At 35.9% G+C, this 20,949-nt stretch overlaps 1 protein-coding gene across 1 annotated transcript in view; it reads right to left on the reverse strand.

Annotated features, from left to right (window-relative positions):
• Nucleotides 1-20,949, reverse strand: part of MMP16 (matrix metallopeptidase 16) — a 283,955-nt gene that overhangs the window by 64,586 nt on the left and 198,420 nt on the right. The window contains exons 5-6 of the mRNA XM_042923584.1: nt 9,338-9,499; nt 7,181-7,392 (exon numbers count right to left, since the gene is read on the reverse strand). Of these exons, the coding sequence (XP_042779518.1) occupies nt 7,181-7,392; nt 9,338-9,499 (374 nt within the window). The remainder of the gene's footprint in view (nt 1-7,180; nt 7,393-9,337; nt 9,500-20,949) is intronic.

Raw genomic sequence — 20,949 nt, forward strand, 5'->3', positions numbered from 1 at the left:
TACCACTGACTATATTCTCTAGGTCATACTTTCATCCTTGTGACTCATTCATTCTGTAATTGGACACCCATACCTCCATCCCCTTTTCACTCATTTTGTCCATCCTCTACTGCTCTCCCCTTTGTCAAACACTAGTTTGTTCTCTGTATTTATGGGTCGGTTTGTAAGCATAGATTGTTATATTTTATATTATTAATTAAAATATTTTTACTGTATCCAAAACAAGTATCCAAATATATGCTTAAAATGTTTAAAGTCACCCCCAAATAAAGTGACTAGAGAGAATATTAGAAACTCAGATGACTGTGAATCCACTCTGCTGGGTACTTAGACACTTGTCCCAGTGGCTTAAGCAGTCAGGATATGTCAGTAGAGAATTGAAATATTTCAAGGAGTAACTCTTAAGCCATAATAGGATACAAATATTTTGAAAATCAATTAATATTTACATCGAAATTCAGTATTACACATAATTCCAGTTGCTTCCTAAAATGTTGACTTATCTAAAATATTTGAACAACTATGATTTCATACTATAAGAATTTAATTAATGCTCTGTTTGCAGTATCTTGGTGATTGTTCCCATTGGTCTAAAGTGAATCTAGTTCTGATTACAACGTAGTATTAATATCAGGTAATACTTCCTGGCAGTACAGGATTAAGCTGTGACTCAGAGTAATTTTATATTACCCTCTGTTGTGTAATTTCTCTAAGTATTTTGTTCATAAAACATTTTTTGGATTCTTTGACCACAGAGTATTTTTAATTATTTCATGGAGTAAAGTGATATGAACAACAACAATCACAAACCATTCCATTCCTTTCCCTTATAACATACAAATTAGAGCTATTTTCTGAGATTTTTACTCAGCTAAAAGTTATTTTTAAAATAACTTCAAACAGCATAGGAATTTGAGTTAATGAGTCGAATGAACAACTCAAAATGCCAAGTCTTTCTTGCTATATAAAACCTACCATTTCCTGAGTTTGCTATATACCTATGATGGAATTTATTAGCTATTATACAGATGAGGAAGGTCAGAAATATTTTTTAAAAAAATTACTGTCTGCTATGTTCATGGCACTGTGAGATCCACAGGTAAATAGAGGAGTAGTTACAGTCTTTGTCTAGAGCCAATGTGAAATGGCATCTGACTCCAAGTCTATTGTTAATGTCTAAAAGTTTAAGTTTTATTCTACACTGATATAAACAAGGACATACAAGTATGCAACCAAAATGAGTGACATCATTAGGTTGAGAGCTGGGAGAGAATTCTTCCAATTGCAAATGGTAAATCTATTCTTTGGAGTCATAAAAATGGCACAGTATATATGTAACCCACAATAAGCTCTTGTGAATTTCTACAAATATTGTTTCCTTTCATAAACCTAGCTCCATGCAGACCCATGTAATAGCAGACAATATGGACAGGAATAGAGATCAGAGACAGACTTCTGCTGCTGTACAAATGGCCACAGAAATCTGGAAGATAAGGGAATATTTGGTATTTGACAGAGAAAAACCTGCAAAGCCAGGTGTGTCCGGCAAGTTCAAAAAACAGCAGGGAGACAAGTGTGGGTGGCATTGAGAGAGTAAAAGTGACCAGAATAAGAAAGAGGAGGTGAGATCAGAAAGGCAGAGCAAAATGCAGTGATCACGCAGCCTTGTGGGCAACTGAAAGAACCTTGGCCTTTGCCCCAACTTTACTGAGGTACTATTGACAAATAAAAATAGCATATAGTTAAGGTATACAACTTGATGATCTGTTATAAGTATATATTGGGAAATGGTTACCACAATCAAAATAATAAACATATCCATCATCTCACATAGTTACCTATGTTTTTTTTTTGTTTGTTTATGGTGAGAACACTTGAGATCTACTTTAGCAAATTTCGAGTGATACATTATTAACTATAGTCACCATGCTGTATATCAGGTCTCCAGGACTCATACATCTTATAATTGAAAGTTTTAACCCTTTGTGTAACATCTCCCCATTTCCCACCCCCTGAATCTCTCTTAATCTTTCTCCTACAAAATTTCTTCTTTTCGTGAAACAAAATCACCATCTTGCAGATGAAATTGGGTCGTACCCTGTACTTACCAGGCTTGGCTAATGAGACATTGTACGTTCAATGGAAGTTAGGCTAGTATTAATGAGGGCAGAATCTGGACAAGTCTGTTTCTATGGAAATTAAAGGAACTATGATTCTTCAGTAGAATTAAGTAGGCATTCATAAGTGAAGATGGTCATATTTAAGAACACATAGTTTTGTGGTAAATAAACACAAGCAGACAAGATTTGATAAGGAAAAAAGAACCAAATGATATGTGTGTTTTGTTTGTTTTTTTGTTTTCTTTTGGTAAACAAAGAAATGGTTTCCTCACTCAGAGCCTTAAGACTTGCTCTTCTGTACTAATTGGGAAGACATTTCACTATACTTCTGTGAATGCTGCTCCATGATAGCTTTGCCTTTTAACCCTATCCTTTCTAGCTCTACTATAAAGCACTGGCCTGTGTTTGTCCCCCTTGATATAAAGAACTGGTCAATTGCCAAATGAAACCTTGTGTGTGTGTGTGTGTGTGTGTGTGTGTGTGTGTGTGTGTGTACGCATGTGCTGTATGCTAAAAGAATTCCAGGTGTGGATACAGTTTTTCTTCCTGTCTTCCAATTTCAGGAAGAACAGTTTCTAGTGCTTTCTTTCTTATATAACAAAGTATTGTGGGCTGAAACATATCCTATACATGTCTGGCTAATTCTGTTTTCTTTCACACCACAAAATAACTAAATATTCCATGTTTTTATTTTGTAGTCCAAAAGAAATCTGAAGACTCATTTGAACAGTCAGATTTTCCTATTGTTGACTCAGTCACAACAGCAGCATCATGTGATACACACAGCTTATGCTCTTCAGGGAACACTCTTAAAAATCACCTCTCTAGAGTAAGGACAAAGTGTCTTTTGTATTGCTATTTTGTTTCTCTGCTCCTTGGCATTTTGTTTTGATTTTCATTTCTTGCTTTAGGTGGTTTGCATTCCCCAGATTATAAAACTGCATGGAAGGCTTAACTTTCTCAGGCAGATATCTCTACCTATATCTCTCTATATCTCTGTAGATATAGAGATAGACAGACATCGATATATATTCAGAATTTTAGCTATAGGACAGGATGGAATTTTATATATATATATATATATATATATATATATATATAATTATATTTATATATAAATAATAAATAACCTTTATTTCCTCTATCAATAAACAAAAATATGTATTTTATATAGGTATATTTATAAAATTAAAATACATGTTGTATGTTATATATATATATATATATATATATATATAATGTTTATTATATTTCCATATAGAAACATATCCAGGTGAACTCACTTAAAATAAATGAGTGCTTAGAAAGCTCAGTGTAAATCAAAACTCTGAAAGTTTGCTTCCCAAAAGAATTATGCTAAAACTACCATTCTAAAGAAAAGTTCCTTTCTAATAAGAAAACAAAATTATCTGATGATATTAACCTTTTCCTTTTATCTAGATTTTCTTACTTTTTATTTAAAAAGACATATACACAGAACCTAAGTCATGGAAACTGTTGGACAAGTGATAATAAACTACCAGGATGAAATACTTTCAGTAATGTCCTATTGGTTGACTACTATTGTATAAACACGATAGTAGCTATATTTTCATTAAATAATTATTATATCGGGATTCTTATTCATTAGCTTGAGCACTATGAAGCCCATATGAACCAATCTCTGCTTTGAAGAAGTTTGTAGTCTAGTTAAGGGATGCATTACAGCGAGAAATAGAGAAGATGGAAATTAAAAGCATACTAGTCGAATGTAGAGAATAAATATACAAATCGCTAGAAGGATGTCTGCAGTTGAAGAATAGTCAGAGCGGCTGGGACATGTAGAAGACACTGAGGAGGGAAGTTTTAGATAAGCAGAGGCTTGCAAAGAAGCCTGGGACATTGAAACTGAAGGGAAATGATTGTTGGGTAAAGAAGGGTTGAGGAGATAAAGGTTTCCAATTTGTATAGAGAACCTGTAGTAAAGAAAAGTAGAGAATCAAGTTACATTAGTAAAAGTGAGATCAAAGAGTGGGTGATCCTAAAGTACACTTGAAGGAGCAGACTATGAAAATTAATGATGAGTACATTAAAAGAAAATTTAAAAGGCAGGCATGCACAAGAGAGCCGGCAGAGAGTAATTTCAGGCAGGTAGAACAGATATGGGGGAAAATGACATTAATCTGGCATAAAGTTAGGCTAGCCTATTTAGGTATAGAGGGATAACTTAGGGGGCCAGCAGTTATTAATAAAGGAAAACAGAATTTGTGGATGCTTTCCCACATCCTTCAGTGACCCATGGGGAACTTCTGTGTGAAGAAAGCTAAAATATAAGCTCCAAGAAGCCAGGGTCTAGCTGTTTTTCCTCCCCTCCCCTCCCCTCCCCTCCCTCCCCTCTCCTTTCCTTTTCTTAACTACTACGTTGCCAGTGCCTAAAACAGCATCTCACATTAAGAGCTCAGCAAAGATTTCTTGCATATTTAATATTTTAAAATATAGTTTAAAGTCTGCCACCTTTGTTTTGAAGCTTTTCCTTTACTCTCAGGTAAGGGAAAGTTTAACACAGATTTCAGAATCAAGTAGACCTGAGCTCAACTACTGACTACTACTTACTGACCTTGTAACTCAGACTAACTACTTTTCTGATTCTCAGTATTCCCCTATGTAAAACTGAGAATCCTATCCATCTTGCAGTACTATTATAAGGCTTAGAGATTAAGTGCCTAGCGTACATTCAGCCACATATTAGTTACTCAATCTACAGCTGCTATTAATTAAGGAGCAGGTATCATTCGATCATGCTTTCTTTGCTTCAATCAAATTGTGTTTATTTCTGATTTATATTATTTGTCACTTTCCACTAGAGTTAAATATGTCTATCTTCTCTCTCTCAATGCGCCAACTTTTTAGTAAACCAAATATCAATTTCTTTAATGTGCCTAAGAAATTTCTCTCTCAAAATTCAGCATAAGCTTTTTCTCGGTCAAGTTTTCTTGATCGATTCAACTAGACTTCAGTATTTTCTCTTCATATCAATGTCTTACCTTTTACTCCCGTATTTTAAAAGTTCTTGAGTTCATGTTTGTCTTCACTCCTGGAATATAAGCTCCATAAAGACAGAGGTGCTACCTTCTATTCATACATCCCTGGTGCCTACTAAACTATGCTGGGCATACTCACTGATTATATGAAAGAGATAATTATGAACATTATCAAGTGATGTGACACATAATCCACTCAGTGGAGATTAAAAAGAATACAATGCCTATCAGAAGATATCCTCAACAGTAATTATTCTTAGAAAGAGGGAAGGGACCAGTGGAAAAAAGAAATTAAATTCAGACAGAGTTTAGGAACTCTGTCCTGTGGAGAGTTTTGATTAAGGAATCCAAGGTACCATGAAAGTTTAGAGTATCAGGCCTTACTCATGTTTTTCATACACCTGATTTGATATTAATCACGGTGGCTACAGCATTCTACTTGAGAATTGGTCTATTTGCTTTTTATTCACTCCTGATTCCAGCAACCAGTGATCACAAGACCTTATTTTGTCAATCAAGAATACTTCCAGTGTGCAGAGCAGCAAGGCTGGTGAAAATGATCATTACATATGAAGAAACCACTCTTTTCTCAGACCGACGATCTGATTAGATAGGAAGGATGGAAAGAATGCACTCAGAGTCAATTTCACATTATATTCTCAGATATTACATTGATATTAAGGTATAAAGCTGGGATGTTGAAATTTGGCCAAAACAGAGAAGAAAAAAAATCCTTCAGATATCATTTGGTGTCTTATAGAATAAACAAATGACTGCATTTTGTTTTCATTTCAAGTAGTTGCTGTGAGCTTAGCCACAATGAGTAGCTGTACATAAAGAGAAAGAGCTTTCATTTTTTTTCTCCTTGAATCTAAATTTATTAATCTACTTAAATTGAATCGGAGATATCTAATTAAGTATTGCAGAGCATTTATAGAACTCAAAAATCTATTCATGTGTTTGAAACAAAGCATTGATTTTTCCTGGTAAGTACGATGCTCTTATGCATATCAAATCCAAATCTTATTTTCCAATAAAGGAGACAGAGTACTTTGTCTGTTAAAAATTATATGAAATCTATATTTTTAAAGTGTAGCCTCTGGTAGATAGGAAACTGTATAAGTAGGATGATATTTCATTATTTATCGATTCACATCTACTAAAAAAGAGAGCATATTATTTTACTTTTAAATGGATGGTATTGGTAAAATGTGGTTACTTTAATATTCTAATGCCAACATAAAACATACTTTTCATTAATTTTTCACATTAGTTTGCAAATATTGAGGGAGAAATTATTTTTCAGTATTATACTATACTTTTCAACATTATGTTGAACTTGCTTTGTAAGTTCATTATGTAACTTACTTTGATACACTGTTTATCAGTGTTGTCTGAGAACCCAATGGCATTCAAAGGCATACTTACCAAAATGTAAAATTAGTTTTATCTGTAACCTTTTTAAAAATATAAATTAGGTAGATATAAATGCCTGACTATCGAAAACAATAACATGTGCATGTAAAATAAAAAGGATGGTCTCATAGAGGAGATTTTACTAAAATTTCTATCAGTAGATCCAAAACAAAATGATCACCAGCACTCTTAAAAAACAATGCTTTAATTGTCAAGTGAAATCATAGGGATCTCATAAAGATGTGCAAATCAAAGAGAGAATAGCTTTCGTGTGCCTGGAAGTGGCTAAGCTCCCAAGCCAATCATCCCGATTAGCTCCTATTCATGATTTCAATTATGCTTTTTTATCTGTTCATAACATGCAGCATTTTCTCACCCTTACATTTCTAGGCATTTTAGCTTCTGCTGACATAAATGCCTTCCCCAAATAGAATGTTACAGCAATCTTCTGCTAGACATTTAAGCCCATTTGTGCGTTTATTTTCTAAGATGCTTTTTTGAAACTTCTAACTGTGAGAGGTCTGGGAAGGTAGTGTTAGAATGAATGAGAACTTGTTTTCTAAAGCGACACCGTAGACACTTGATCCACCGTTAAAAAAAAAAAAAAAAATCACAGCCTCCTACCTTAAAAACAAACATCTCACGGCGAAGAATAGCTAGAGTGTTAAAGTTCCCATCGCAGATGTTGGGTTTGGCTCCGGGATAGGAAGGTCTGCCAGTGGGAGGCCTGGGAGGTTTGGGCCTGTCATTCTTCCTCGGGTCAGCCGGAGGAATGGACCGGTGTGGGGGCACTGTCGGTAGAGGTCTTGTCGGTGGAGGAATCTTGTCAGGTGGACCTTTGAAGATATGAGGAAAGCGCTTGGTTCACTTAAAACTGGAACGGTGCTGGATGATATGCACAGGGTACAATCACTCAGGATGGGAGGGCACGGACTAAGTGAGCTAAGACGTCTTTAAGACTGTATGTTTTCTGAAAAAACAAACCGCCTTACCCAACAAACCATTGCCAAGTCTATCAGAAAGTCCTTATCATGCTAAATTCTGAATCCAAGTAACTAAACTTTCTTTGTTAATTTTTAATGACATTTTTTATAGCTTCACCACAGTCCTTATTGGAAAAGCTGCTTTCAAATCTTTTTTGGAAGTAGGTGGTGTATAAATAATAAATAAATGAAAATGAATACTGGAGCCATGCATGTAAGCTCCACCAAAGTTAATCCTAGATTTTGATAGACAATGATTCAATGCAAATATTTCTAAAAGATAAACATTAACGAACCGAGGTTTATTCTACTCTATGTCTCCAGCTGTATTTATCACCATTTCTTGACTTCGATTATTTTCTTCTAATGACGTTTTGACAAATTGCTAGATGAGTGTTTCATTTGAATACTGCATCTAAAACACCTATTGATTAAAACACCGCTAGTAAAATATTAATGTGAAGAAGTATTTCTAAAAAGAGGTTTCTAAATTAAGCCAAAGTTTACACATATAATTTGTTGCAGATGTAAAGCATCATTCCTCCAGAGATTTATTTTTTTAAAAGAAATACAGAGCTGTTCACACTTAATATTTAGATACGGAAAGAATATTCTTTTGCAGACCTTCAGTCTAGACTACTAATTCATGAGGTCATGAGAAAAAGCCTTCTTTCAGCTAACCACTTAGGAGGAATTTTGATGGCACAAACTAGGTATAGATAGCACATTTAATATATGTGCTATTTAGTTTTGACTGAGACATTTCCCTTTTCTCAGTATCCCCCTAATAAAGAGTAGCACAAAAGTTGACTATTTTTTTTTCAAATCTTATTTTAACCCTGAGAGAATGGTTACCACTGAGATACTGAAATTGAAAAACTAATGAATGCAAAACAAATTAGTGAACTTAAACTATGCTATTTAAAAATGCAAATGACATCTTCTGAATACTGGATATTAACATACAGATAACATGCATTTGCCTTTGTGTTGTAAAATGAAAGCTTCACTTCACTAATTTAGGAAAGCATATTCTCTATATGTAAATTATAAATGTCAAGTTCTTAATTATGTGTGAAATAAATGTCTTTATAAAGGTCAATGGTTCTGTTGAGGGAGTTAGGATTATAGTAAATATGTATAACAGTCTTTCTCCCTTTGGTCTTAATTTGCACTCACTGACTGAACCCCATAAATAAAAATAATACTAGCATATTAGAAATTTATTTTGAATTATGTGTAAGTAAATTTTGCCATTCATTAACTTTCACTCCCATGTTTGCTAGCTTTCATTCTTAGTAATCACACACTTTTGGGGTCATTTTATTGTATCCATCACACAAGTATTTTCTGTGACCTCACAAGTGATTTATCTAGGTACTATCTAACATCAAATATAAACCGAGGGTCAATCTGTCAGTTTTTACCAAAATCTCACTACCTTACAAGAGAGTCTTTATATTTCTCACTGCTTTTATTGGTTATATTCATTTATTACATTTTTTATCTGAATATTAAATACTAAAGTTATAAGTTCTTTGCTGTAACTGCAGATTTCAATTAAACTCAATAAGAAAATTTTATCAGTGTATAGATTTTACCATAATCTGTATACTGAGATATCTGGGACTGTCAGACTTAATTGATAGAAGACTTCTGCCCATAGTCTAGAATTTTTTGTTTTCTTTTTTCCGTATTTATTTTTCTCAATACTTAGAGCATCTATCTCAAAGAAGGAAACAGCAGGAACTCTGGACTTCACTGTCGGGTTAACCAAACAGAAACAGTGGTAACCTACCATAAATCTTCTGGATGCCTTGCAAATCATCATTAGGTAGTTTGAAGTTGTCAGTTTCCATGTACTGGTAAAATGGGGCCATGATGGCAGTGGGGTCATTGGAATGCTCTAATCCCAGAGCATGTCCCAGTTCATGAACTGCTACAAGAAATAAGTCATTTCCTGTGAAAATGAGAAGAAAATATGCTATTGCAACTAATATCCAAGTACAGAACTGAAAAGCACAATTTGGTGTTATCAAAATTTTACCCAAGAAAAATAGGAGGAACCCTTCATTTCAACTATCAGTATGATTTTACCATTGGATTTCTACTGGCAAAATCCGATATGCTATTTTTAAAAAGGTGGGGGGTAGGAGGTGATCATAATGTAGTTACAGAGATTTAGAAACTGAATGGAAAGAAAAATAACAGAAGTTGAAGAGCAGCAACATCAGAGATTGTTACAACTGCTGTTGAAATATCCTCCCAATGAGAAACCATGTAATATACAACATCTCACTTTTATAATCTTCACATTGAACATAATGTTAACAATAAGTCGGTAAAAAACATAGGGCAGATACAATCCCTACTTTTATGCAGGTGGGTGAATTAAGGCATAGAGGTGACAAGTCTTGTCAAGAACAGCAAATCTTTGCATTTACAGACCTGTGATTAGAACTGAAAGTTATTTTAACTCCTAGATGAAGGCTTTTCTTTTTTTACCAGTCTAGAATATAAGAATACAGAAGTGTAAAGTAAAAGTCATAGGCTAGCAGTTATAATAACTAGGATTCTAGACCTAGCTCTATGAATACAAATTCTAATCAGCTCTGGAGATTGTTCAGGCAATCTGAACAAAATATATGTATTTAGAGTGCCCGTTTCTCACAGAAAATAATAATAATAATAAAAACAAACATCTCTCCCACCCGTGGTAAACTTGTACAGTGAGGTCTATTTAGTGCAGACTCTCAGAGAAACCTTGTGCAATCAACCCCCTGCTGATGACTCCTACATGTTACCCCCTCCTGGATCATCATAATTAAACTCATGAGCAAAAGAGCCAGTCCTACATGCATATGTGTTAATTCTAAAAATTTAGTTACCTATGTGAGCATCAAGCAGTTGGGACTATTATACTTCTAAAGGTTATGCTCCTAAGTGAAAAAAAAAATGATTGAAATTAAATGTAAAGTTTGCATAGATCACTTCCAAATGATTTCGATGAACTTCCTAAGTGTCAGTTTTAGGAAAACTCTCCTCTAAGCATTTTTTATAATGCACTGTGATAATTCTCTTCAGAGAGGTTTTTGTTTTTGTTTTTCCTTCCTTTACACAAAAGTCAAGTACATAACAAATATTTTTTTTTTTTTTTCTACTCTGGAGTAGTCTGTCAGAAAAAAATGGATGAAACTATGGGGCTGATTTATCCTATGTTACCATACTGAAAACGAGCCATTTGAAACACTTCAGGAATCTACCTGACTCTCAAAGAATAACTGATTAAATACTGGTATGAAACAAGTCAGAAAGGTTTAAAATGAAATAGAAGTTAACATTTCCAACCTCAAAGAGTTTATCTTCTCCTCTTACAAAATTACTTAAATGTACAAATCAAGACACAAAAAGAAAAATAATATGTATTAGATTTAACTAAAAAATATTAACTAGATTAAAAGTTTACTAACTTTGCTCTGGACTTTACTCACTTTGCATTCTGATCATTTTACCTGCAGTTTTTCATTTAATTCTCACAATTATCCTTTGAGTCAGTCACTATTATTATGTCCATTTTCAAAATGTGAAAACAAGACTGGAGACACTGAATACAATTTGCAAATCCACATGGCAAGGTGCAGATGAAATTCAAATTTCTCTCAGTCTGATTAGAGGTCATCCTTTGAATTACTACAGTAAATCACACAGCTATAAAAAAGTATTAGCATGCACAACAAATTAGATAATGTAGTCATGCGAAAACAATTTCATTCATTAAATCATCCATTCATTCCAATACCTTTTACTGTATGCCTTCTATGAGTTAGGCACTGATGTAGGCTCTGGTAATACAGTAGTGAACAAAATATACAAAAAAAAAAAAAATCCCCACCCTTATACCATTTACATTTTAATGGGCACTGAAAAGAAAAAAGATAGAAAAGTAAAATGTACAGAATGTTACGTAGTGATAAATGTTAAAGAGAAATAGTAAGGCAGAGAAAAGATGAGGTCAGACAAGAAATGGAACCTAAAACATGTATGGATTTTAAATAATGGTAATGGTTTGGGCTTCTAGTCTGACTGTGGTGGGGATAGTGAGTTTTTGAGTAAAGGAGGGACATAATCTGAATTACAGGATCACTCTGGTGACTGCTCTTGAGAAACAGGTACAGTGGATAAGGGAAGGAGCATGATTCAGTCTCTGAAGTTAGTACAATAACCCAGGCAAAGAGGCTGGTGACCTGGACCAAAGTGGTAGTAATGGAGGTAAAGGGAAGGAGTAAAATTCTTGATATATTTTAAAAGGAGAATCACAGGGTTTCTTAAAGAACAAGATGCGGGGCACCTGGGTGGCTCAGTCAGTTAAGTGTCCGACTTCGGCTCAGGTAATGATCTTGTGGTTCATGAGTTCAAGCCCCACGTCAGGATCTGTGCTGACAGCTCAGAGCGTGGAGCCTGGAGCCTGCTTCAGATTCTGTGTCTCCCTCTCTCTCTTTCCCTCCTCCCTGCTCATACTCTGTCTCTTTCTCAAAAATAAATAAACATTAAAAACAAAACAAAACAAAACAAAAAAACCCAAGATGCAAGGTGTGAGCAAAGAAACACATCTTCTGGCCCTGCACCTAGAAGAACTTACATTGACATTCACTGAGATGGAGAAAACCACAGGAGGAACTAGTTCTTGTTGGTGTTTTTTGTTGGTGAGGCTGAGAGGTGGGTAGCATTACCAGGAGTTTCTTTTTTTTTTTTTTTTTGAGTGTGAAGTTAGAGATGCCTTTTAATTTTTTTTTTTTCAACGTTTTTTATTTAGTTTTGGGACAGAGAGAGACAGAGCATGAATGGGGGAGGGGCAGAGAGAGAGGGAGACACAGAATCGGAAACAGGCTCCAGGCTCCGAGCCATCAGCCCAGAGCCTGACGCGGGGCTCGAACTCACGGACCGCGAGATGGTGACCTGGCTGAAGTCGGACGCTCAAACGACAGCGCCACCCAGGCGCCCCATGAGATGCCTTTTAAATATTCAATTGGATATTCAAATCCAGTTGGACATATGCATATGGATTTTGTAGGTCGTTGTAGGCTAGAAGTATATATTTGGGCTAGGATAAAGTTGGCCCCAGTTAGAAGCATGGGTAGTTCAATTGCAGTAACAGAAATGAGGATAGAATACAATAGCACAGATTCTGGTAAATGGGTAGAAATAGTGATGGAAGATTAAGACAGCTTTCTTCTGAATGCTTTAATTTGCTTAGTGAAACAAGAAGATTCATCAACTGAGAGAATACCAGAAAGGAACAAGAGACAAGAATGTAGGAAATATTTGAATAGGTCAGTTGTAAAGGGTGGAGTAGGGAAGTATAGAATAATTGTCAGGCAGTATTCATGACTATGAATTTACAATGGGATTGGTTTCATTTGTGGTAGGTCTTCCTTCTTCAGGATTATTTGGCTGTGTGTATGCAGGTAGCAAAGTGCCAGTATTGATTCCACCAGAATTTTGGTATCTCTAGGGAGATATGAAAAGCAGAAAGGCAAAGGAACTGTGAATATATGTAAGAGAGTGATTTTTAACTTTGCCATGGTATTTATGTCATGGAAAGAAGGAAGGAATAACATTATGGGATGAGGAAGGACTGTGACAAGATAAGGTGATAAGATCAATTGAAGATCAACTATTAAATTCTATAGTGGTCAAAGGGTTTTGTGGTCTTTTTTTTTTTTTTTTTCAGTCATGATAGTATAAGCAGTAAGCTAGGAAAATACTCCATGATCATCACAGTAGAGATTTGAAATTGGATTTATAAGAGCAATGTCAGTGTATATCCATGGAAGTGAGTCTCGGAATTAGGATGGAATACGAAATTGGGGAGGAGATTCAATAACTAAGAGCCCAGAAAAATGGAAAAATTGTCTATGTGAATGTTGAGATTACCAAGAATTAAAACAAAGGTGGCATTGAAGGGAGTAGGACTGAAGCAGGAGATAAAATCATCAGAGAACAGGGACAATGACTTGAGACTTAGTAGATGATTATTGCAAGGAAAGATAGTGGATGGAACAGTTTGATAAAATCCCAGTCAAAACTTGAAGTTTTTATGGAGTTGGATAGGAGAATAATCTTGAAGTAGCATTAAAAAGAAAAAAGGCAGGGCATATACCATGACCCCAGCCCTTACAGTAGAAGGAATATGAAGGAGAAATCAGAAGGAATGTAAGGGAAAGAGTATAATCAATAGAGAGACCAGCGTTAGTTACGTAAAGAAATGTAAAGGGAATATTTTCTTTTTTTTCTTTATTTTAGTTTCATGATTTTGTTTAAATTCCAGTTAGTTAACATACAATGTAATAATAGTTTCAGATATAGAATTTAGTGATTCATGACTTACATACATCACCCAATGCTCATCATTAACAAGTGCCCTCCTTAGTACCCATCTCCCCCACTTCCCCTCTAGGAACCCTCAGTTTGTGCACTATAGGTAAGAGTCTATTTTATGGTTTGCCTCTCTCTCTTTTTTCCCCCATGTTCACCTGTTACATCACCTTTCTTAAAAATTTTATTTAAATCCAAGTTAGTTAACATATAGTGTAATAATGGTATCAGAGGTAGAATTTAGTGATTCATCACTTACATATAACACCCAGTGCTCATCTCAACAAGTGCCTTCCTTAATACCCATCACCCACTTAGCCATGAACCCACCCAACACCCCTCCACAACCCTCAGTTTGTTCTCTGAATTTAAGAGTTTCTTAAGGTTTGCCTCCCTCTCTGTTTTTCCTTCCCTTCCCCTATGTTTATCTTTGTTTCTTAAATTCCACATTAGTGAAATCATATGATATTTATGTTTCTCTGACTGACTTATTTCACTTAGCATAATTCACTCTAACTCCATCCGCGCTGTTGCAAATGGCAAGATTTCATTCTTTTTGATTGCCAAGTAATATGCCATTGTATATATATACCACTTCTTTTTTATCCATTCATTAGTTGATGGACATTTGGGCTCTTTCCATAATTTAGCTATTGTCAATAGTGTTGCCATAAACATTGGGGTGCATGTGCCCCTTTGAATAAATACTCCTGTATCCTTTGGGTAAATACCTAGTAGTGTAATTGCTGGGTTGTAGGGTAGTTCTATTTTTAATTTTTTGAAGAACCTCCATACTGTTTTCCAGAGTGGCTGCACCAGTTTGCATTCCCACCAGCAGTGCAAAAAGGTTCCCCTTTCTCTGCATCCTTGCCAACATCTGTTGCTGCCTGAGTAGTTAATTTTAGCCATTCTGAAGGTGTGAAGTGTTACCTCATTGTGATTTTCATTTGTGTTTCCCTGATGATGAGTAATGTTGGGCATCTTTTCATGTGTCTGTTATCCATCAGGATGTCTTCTTTCAAGAAGTGTCTGTTCATGTCTTTTGTCCATTTCTTCACTAGATTATTTGTTTTTTGGGTGTTGAGTTTCATAAGTTCTTCATAGATTTTGGATACTAACTCTTTATCAGATATGTCATTTGCAAAAATCTTCTCCCATTCCATTGGTTGCCTTTTAGTCTCCTTGATGCTTTCGTATGCTGTGCAGTTTTTTATCTTGGTAAGGTCTCAATAGTTCATTTTTGCTTTTGTTTTCTTTGCCTCCAGAGACATGTCTAGTAAGAAGTTGCTATGGCTGAGGTCAAAGAGGTGGTTGTTGCCTGTTTCCTCCTCTAGGATTTTGATGCTTTCCTGTCTTACATTTAGGTCTTTCATCCATTTTGAGTTTATATTTGCATATGGTGTAAGAAAGTGGTCCAGGTTCATTCTTCTGCATGTTACTGTCCAGTTTTCCCAACACCACTTGCTGAAGACACTGTCTTTTTCCCACTGGATATTCTTTCCTGCTTTATCAAAGATTAGTTGGCCATATACTTGTAGGTCCATTTCTGGGTTCTCCATTCTGTTCCATTGACCTATATGTCTGCTTTTATGTCAGTACCATACTGTCTTGAGGATTACAGCTTTGTAATACATCTTGAAATCGGGAATTGTGATGCCTCTAGCTTTGGTTTTCTTTTTTACATGTTTATTCGTTTGTTTGTTTATTGAGACAGTGTGGGGGGAGAGGGAAAGGGAGAGACTTTAATCTTAAGCAGACTCCATGCCCATCGCGGAGCCTGATGCGGAGCTTGACCTCACAATTATGAGATCCTGACACGAAATCAAGAGTCGGATGCCGAACGAACTGAGATACCCAGGTGCCCCTAAAGGAATATTTTCAAAATAAGTTAATTATTAAGGAAATTTAGCTAATGATTGACCTAAAACTTCTCTAAAGTAAACAGATACAGAAGATAGAGAAGGGAAGGAGATGGAGGTAGAGACAGCAATGTAGAAGTCATGGGAATTAGAGTCCCAGGGTTGAGGCGTGTCTTCTGTGCTTCCTATGGTGATAAATATGAGCGGAGGTAAGGGTCCTAATCAAATTAGACCTCCGATTCCAACATATCAAGTATAAGAGATTATTACCACTTGAGAATGTTTAAAGGAATTTAAGAACATGACTTAAGAGTAGACAGGGAGTGAAATTAGAGGGGATGCAAGGGAAAAAATGTACAGTGGTTGAAAGGACAATTTCCCATAATTGTCTTTGCTTACATTTTTGTTGTTTTTTTCCACTGCCTACAACAGATTTTCACATTTCTCATCAAGATAATCAAGACCCTTCATATATAAGTCCTTGCCTTTCCTTTCCAACATTATTTCCCTGCATGTATTTTCCTGGTGTAACCCTCTTTCTAGTCTTAGAAAAATGTGCTTGTTCCACCGTAAGGTCTCTGCATCAGCTGTCTTGTTTCTAGAATCCCTCGTGTCCACCCTCACCCCCATGCTAGATCTACATGAGGCAGACTTGATGTGACTGCCCAAATGTTACCTTCTCTAGGAAGTCTTTTCCCCAAGGGGTGCTGTTCCTACATGCTCTCTTCTTGAGGTTCCCACAGACCCTTGTGCAGTCCCTATCGTAGCAATTGCATTGTATTGTCATCATCTTTTGGTAAATCTTCCCAATATCTTTTGTATTCTTTAAAAAAAATTTTTTTTTGCATTTATTTATTTTGAGAGACAGAGATAGAGCATGAGCAGGGGAGGGGCAGAGAGAGAGGGAGACACAGAATCCGAAGCAGGCTCCAGGCTCCAAGCTGTCAGCACAGAGACGGATGTGGGGCTCAAACCCCCGCACCATGAGATCATGACATGAGCCGAAGTCGGACGCTGAACCGACTGAGCCACCCAGGCACCCCTCTTTTGTATTCTTTAAAGACCAAAATTGTGCATCATTTATCTTGTGTCTCTAGTTCAAAGACATTGCCTGGCACATAGTAGATGACTAATCTTTAAATCAGTTGGATGAATGGATTAGTTTCCAAGAACTGGAGGACTAATATGAATTTGGGTAGTAAAGAATATAATACTATTTCAGCCTAAATGTGGCTCAGAACTTTTTTCTTTATTTTCCCTAGCTTTATTGAGGTATGACTAAAAAATAAAATTGTAAGATACTTAAAGTATACATCATGGTGATTTGATATAGCTATACATTTTGTAAGGATTCCTCCCCACTGAGTTAATTAACATATCCATCACCTAACATATTTAACTTTCTTTTTTCCTTTTAGGTGGGAACATTTAATTTCTCCTCTCTTATCAAACTTCAATTATACAAGAACGTTATCAACTATAGTCACCATGTTATACATTAGGAGCTCAGCCTTATTCATCTTATAACTGAAAGTTTATATACCCTTTGACCCACCTCTCCCTATCCCCCCCACCCCCAAAGTTTGTTTTCTGACTATCATGCCAAGAATTAGAATGGAAAGAGAATGAGATCAGATATGACTGAGGAGGCCACTATTCTTACATCTTTCAGACAATGGAACTAAAGTACCCAACACTGTCAAGCCACTCATTGCTGAAAGGTCAGCAAATACATGTGCTCACAGCTAATGAAAAGAGGACATGATCTAGAGGAAATTGCTAGGGAATGCAGAACAAGCTTGATTTTATTAACTTTTATGGAGGAGGAATTAAAATGATTGGAGGGAGTAAGGAGTGAGAGGAGAAGGTAAAAAGGTCAGACAGTGGAAAATCAAAAGGCACAGAAGTTCAGTGTTACTGGAAAACAGGAAAATGTTTTCCAAAGATGCCGCTTGGAGCAAAAACTAAGGAAACATGTCTATTGAGGACCATCTAGAGCATGTTCTAGTCACAGGCAGAGCTAAAAAAAAAAAACAAAAGGAAGGAAGGAGACATTTATGAAGAGATACAGGAATTATGAGAGTGTTTACAAGTATGTAAAACAAGGAGAATATTCCGAGGATGATGTGTCAGAGGGTAATCTCAGGTGAGATAAGAATGAGAAAGAAAAGGAGCTGCAGGCATTTTTAGATATCAAACACCTAACACCAACTCTCAATGAACTCCTTTGTGAGTCCAAGTCAGAGTCACCTTTGTTTAGATATAAACCTGATATTGAGGAGACGTCTCAACAGCAAATAACATGTAAAGGGACAGAAGGACAGGTGTATGTTTACTTCTGGCCATGCCCACACCCAGAAAATATGGGTACAATTTGGCTGGAATGTATTATCAGTGGGCAAAAAGTGAAAGAGTTATCTCAACAAGAGCAGACCTAATGACAAAAAAAAAAAAAAAAAAAAAAAAAAAAAATCTAGCAAGGAGCCAGAGGACCTAGAAGAACCAAGGCAGTTGAACCAAGAGCAGGAGTTGGCACTCAAGTTTACCTGGAATAATAGCACAATGACAACCCAGCTCAGCAAGGTAGCGCTGGTTCAGAAAATACCTTCAGACACCCTTGGCCTTTTTGTGGCAAAACAGATATAATTTCTTGGCCAGAAAGTTCCAGTGTAGCCTTACAGGGATTATGTTTTGTTTCTATTTTTCAACAACAACAACAACAATGACAACGACAACAACAACAAAACCCAACCTTACAACATTCCTCCTTCAGTATCACATCCCCTTCCCCAGAAAAAAATGCCCCGACCGAACCTTATTCCTGAACAAATACGTAGGAACCCATCCTCTCCTTTCTGGCAGATAAGTATTGCTTTAAGTCATGCATCAGCTTCTCTAACTTTGTTGAATTATTAAAAGCACTTCAAATTTCTCCCAGGAAAATACTCTTTTAGTCACAATTCCTTTCTTTTTTCTTCTCTTAATGAAAGAAACACAGAATACCATGAAGGAAAACAAAGTAGCAAAAGTCATTTCATTTCATGTATCTGTTCTTTTCAGATCAATCAAATTTTTCCTAAGCACCATTTCCAAGGCCAAGGGCGGAGTCATTCCTTGTCTAAGGAATAAGAAGAAAATTAATAGGATCAGGATGTGAACTTATGACCTGTTCAGTACACCATAGCACTTTTAATCAGAAATACTGGCCAAGAGTTCCAAGTAATTGCCATTCTTCAGATGATTGGCAATAATATAATTAAATCTTACTTGCAGCTTCACAATAGTTTAAAAGGGTAAGTTGTTAAATAAAGTACCACCCTGTGATTTGAATTCCACTAGGAACAAAAGTTATTGGCATATGATGAGGTTTAGACAATTAAAATGCACCAGACCTCTTTCCTAATGATGAAAATAATAACTGCTTCTGTAACTTATCATTAATTCACATTATTTGAGATTCCTAATTGTAATATGCCTTGATCTTATCACCAGGCAGGCAACAAAGGATAAATCAGCCTCCTGATTCTTAACACAGAAATAGGACTTGCTCCTTTTGTAAAGATTTTGAGTTTTGAGTTTGTTGCTTTCAATTGTATCTCTAATCTTCTTTCCTTTGTATACTCCAATACAATTTCAGAACACTGAACTGTATATTATGAAAGATAATGCATTATTTATAATTTCCTTGTCATAATTATGTCTTTATATTTTATTCCAAGCTGTTTCATCCCTCCATGCATTTTCATATGCTATTCCCTCTGCTGACAACATATCATGAATGTTAAAAATGACTATATAATATTTCATATATAAAAAAGTTGTTATAAATATTTCTAACATTTATAATCCTACCAACCTGAGCAAACACTAGAATATCACCAGCACCACTGAATCTCTCTCTGGTTTCTCTCTTCTCTCATATTTTGGCTGTCCCACTCCCTCCAAGGGTAATTACTAATGTGAATTTTGAATTTCTCATTCCCTTGCTTGTATTTTGATGTTTTTATCAAATAGTATGTTTAAATAACTTATAGCTTCATGAAGATGGTATCATTCTGCCTGTTGTCTCCTGAAACTTGTTGAAACACAGCATTTTTTAATTTTATTTATCTTTTTGCTGATCTCTTATTCAGTCTTGCAAAATCTTACTAACCCTTTAAAACAAAACTCAAAATGACCTCCTTTGTGAAGCCTTCTCCACCTCCCCAGGTAAATTTCATTCCTCTGTCTTTGTGCATCCTTGGCCTTTTATAAACATAACTGGATCATAACACATACCAAATTGTCCTGACAGTTTCTGATGCACAGAAGCTCCTAATATTTACTTGTAAGCTAAATGACTGATGGAACAAATTTAAGCAGATTCGTCATTTTAAATATTTAAACATTTAAACTTAAAATATTTAAATCCATGTGCAGAAAAAATATTCAGAAATTAGAATCAGTTCTTTGATTAGTATAAATTTCCCCAGTGCCTCGTAAGATAGACCATCTTAAATCTCAGTCCTCCCAGACTTTCCATAGAACATGTTTTGACAGTTGAGAAACTAAAGGGAGATATGGAGTCAGCCTCCATGAACGGCCGAATAAGACCCACCTCCTGGTATTTGCTTCCATTCGGTATCAGCTTGTTGTAGCAGAAACTGGTAGAAATGATGGTATTTGACTTGTAATGGTAGGTCATAAAATACACCATGATTTCCACTTAGTGTTCTCTTTCTCTCTCTCCTCTCCCTTGCCCTCTCCCTGTCCCTCTCCCTCTATCTCATTCTCTAATGACTCACTGCGGACAAGCCAGCTGCCATGTTGTGTAAACAGACCTGAGGAGGGGCCTATGGAGAAGAGCTGAGGCTTCCTGCTAACAGCCTTGGGAGTGAGCTGGAAAGCTGATTCTCCAGTCCAGTCAGATAACTGCAGCCCCTCCCAATTATTTCACTGCACATTCATGACATACCTTGGACCAAAATCACCCAGCTAAGCTGCTCTTAGATTCCTGACGCTCAGAACTGTGTGAGATAATAGTTTGTTGTTTGAAGTTGCTAAGTTTTGGGGCGATTTTTTTTATGCAGCAATAGATAATAGATAATATAGGATGGTTCAGCACACTAACTCTTCTCCATTTGATTAGGATCAGGAGATAGGAAAGAAACACCGGAAAGGAGGAGGAGGAGGAGGA

Source organism: Panthera leo, chromosome F2 (genome assembly GCF_018350215.1).
Source record: "Panthera leo isolate Ple1 chromosome F2, P.leo_Ple1_pat1.1, whole genome shotgun sequence".
NCBI lineage: Eukaryota > Metazoa > Chordata > Mammalia > Carnivora > Felidae > Panthera > Panthera leo.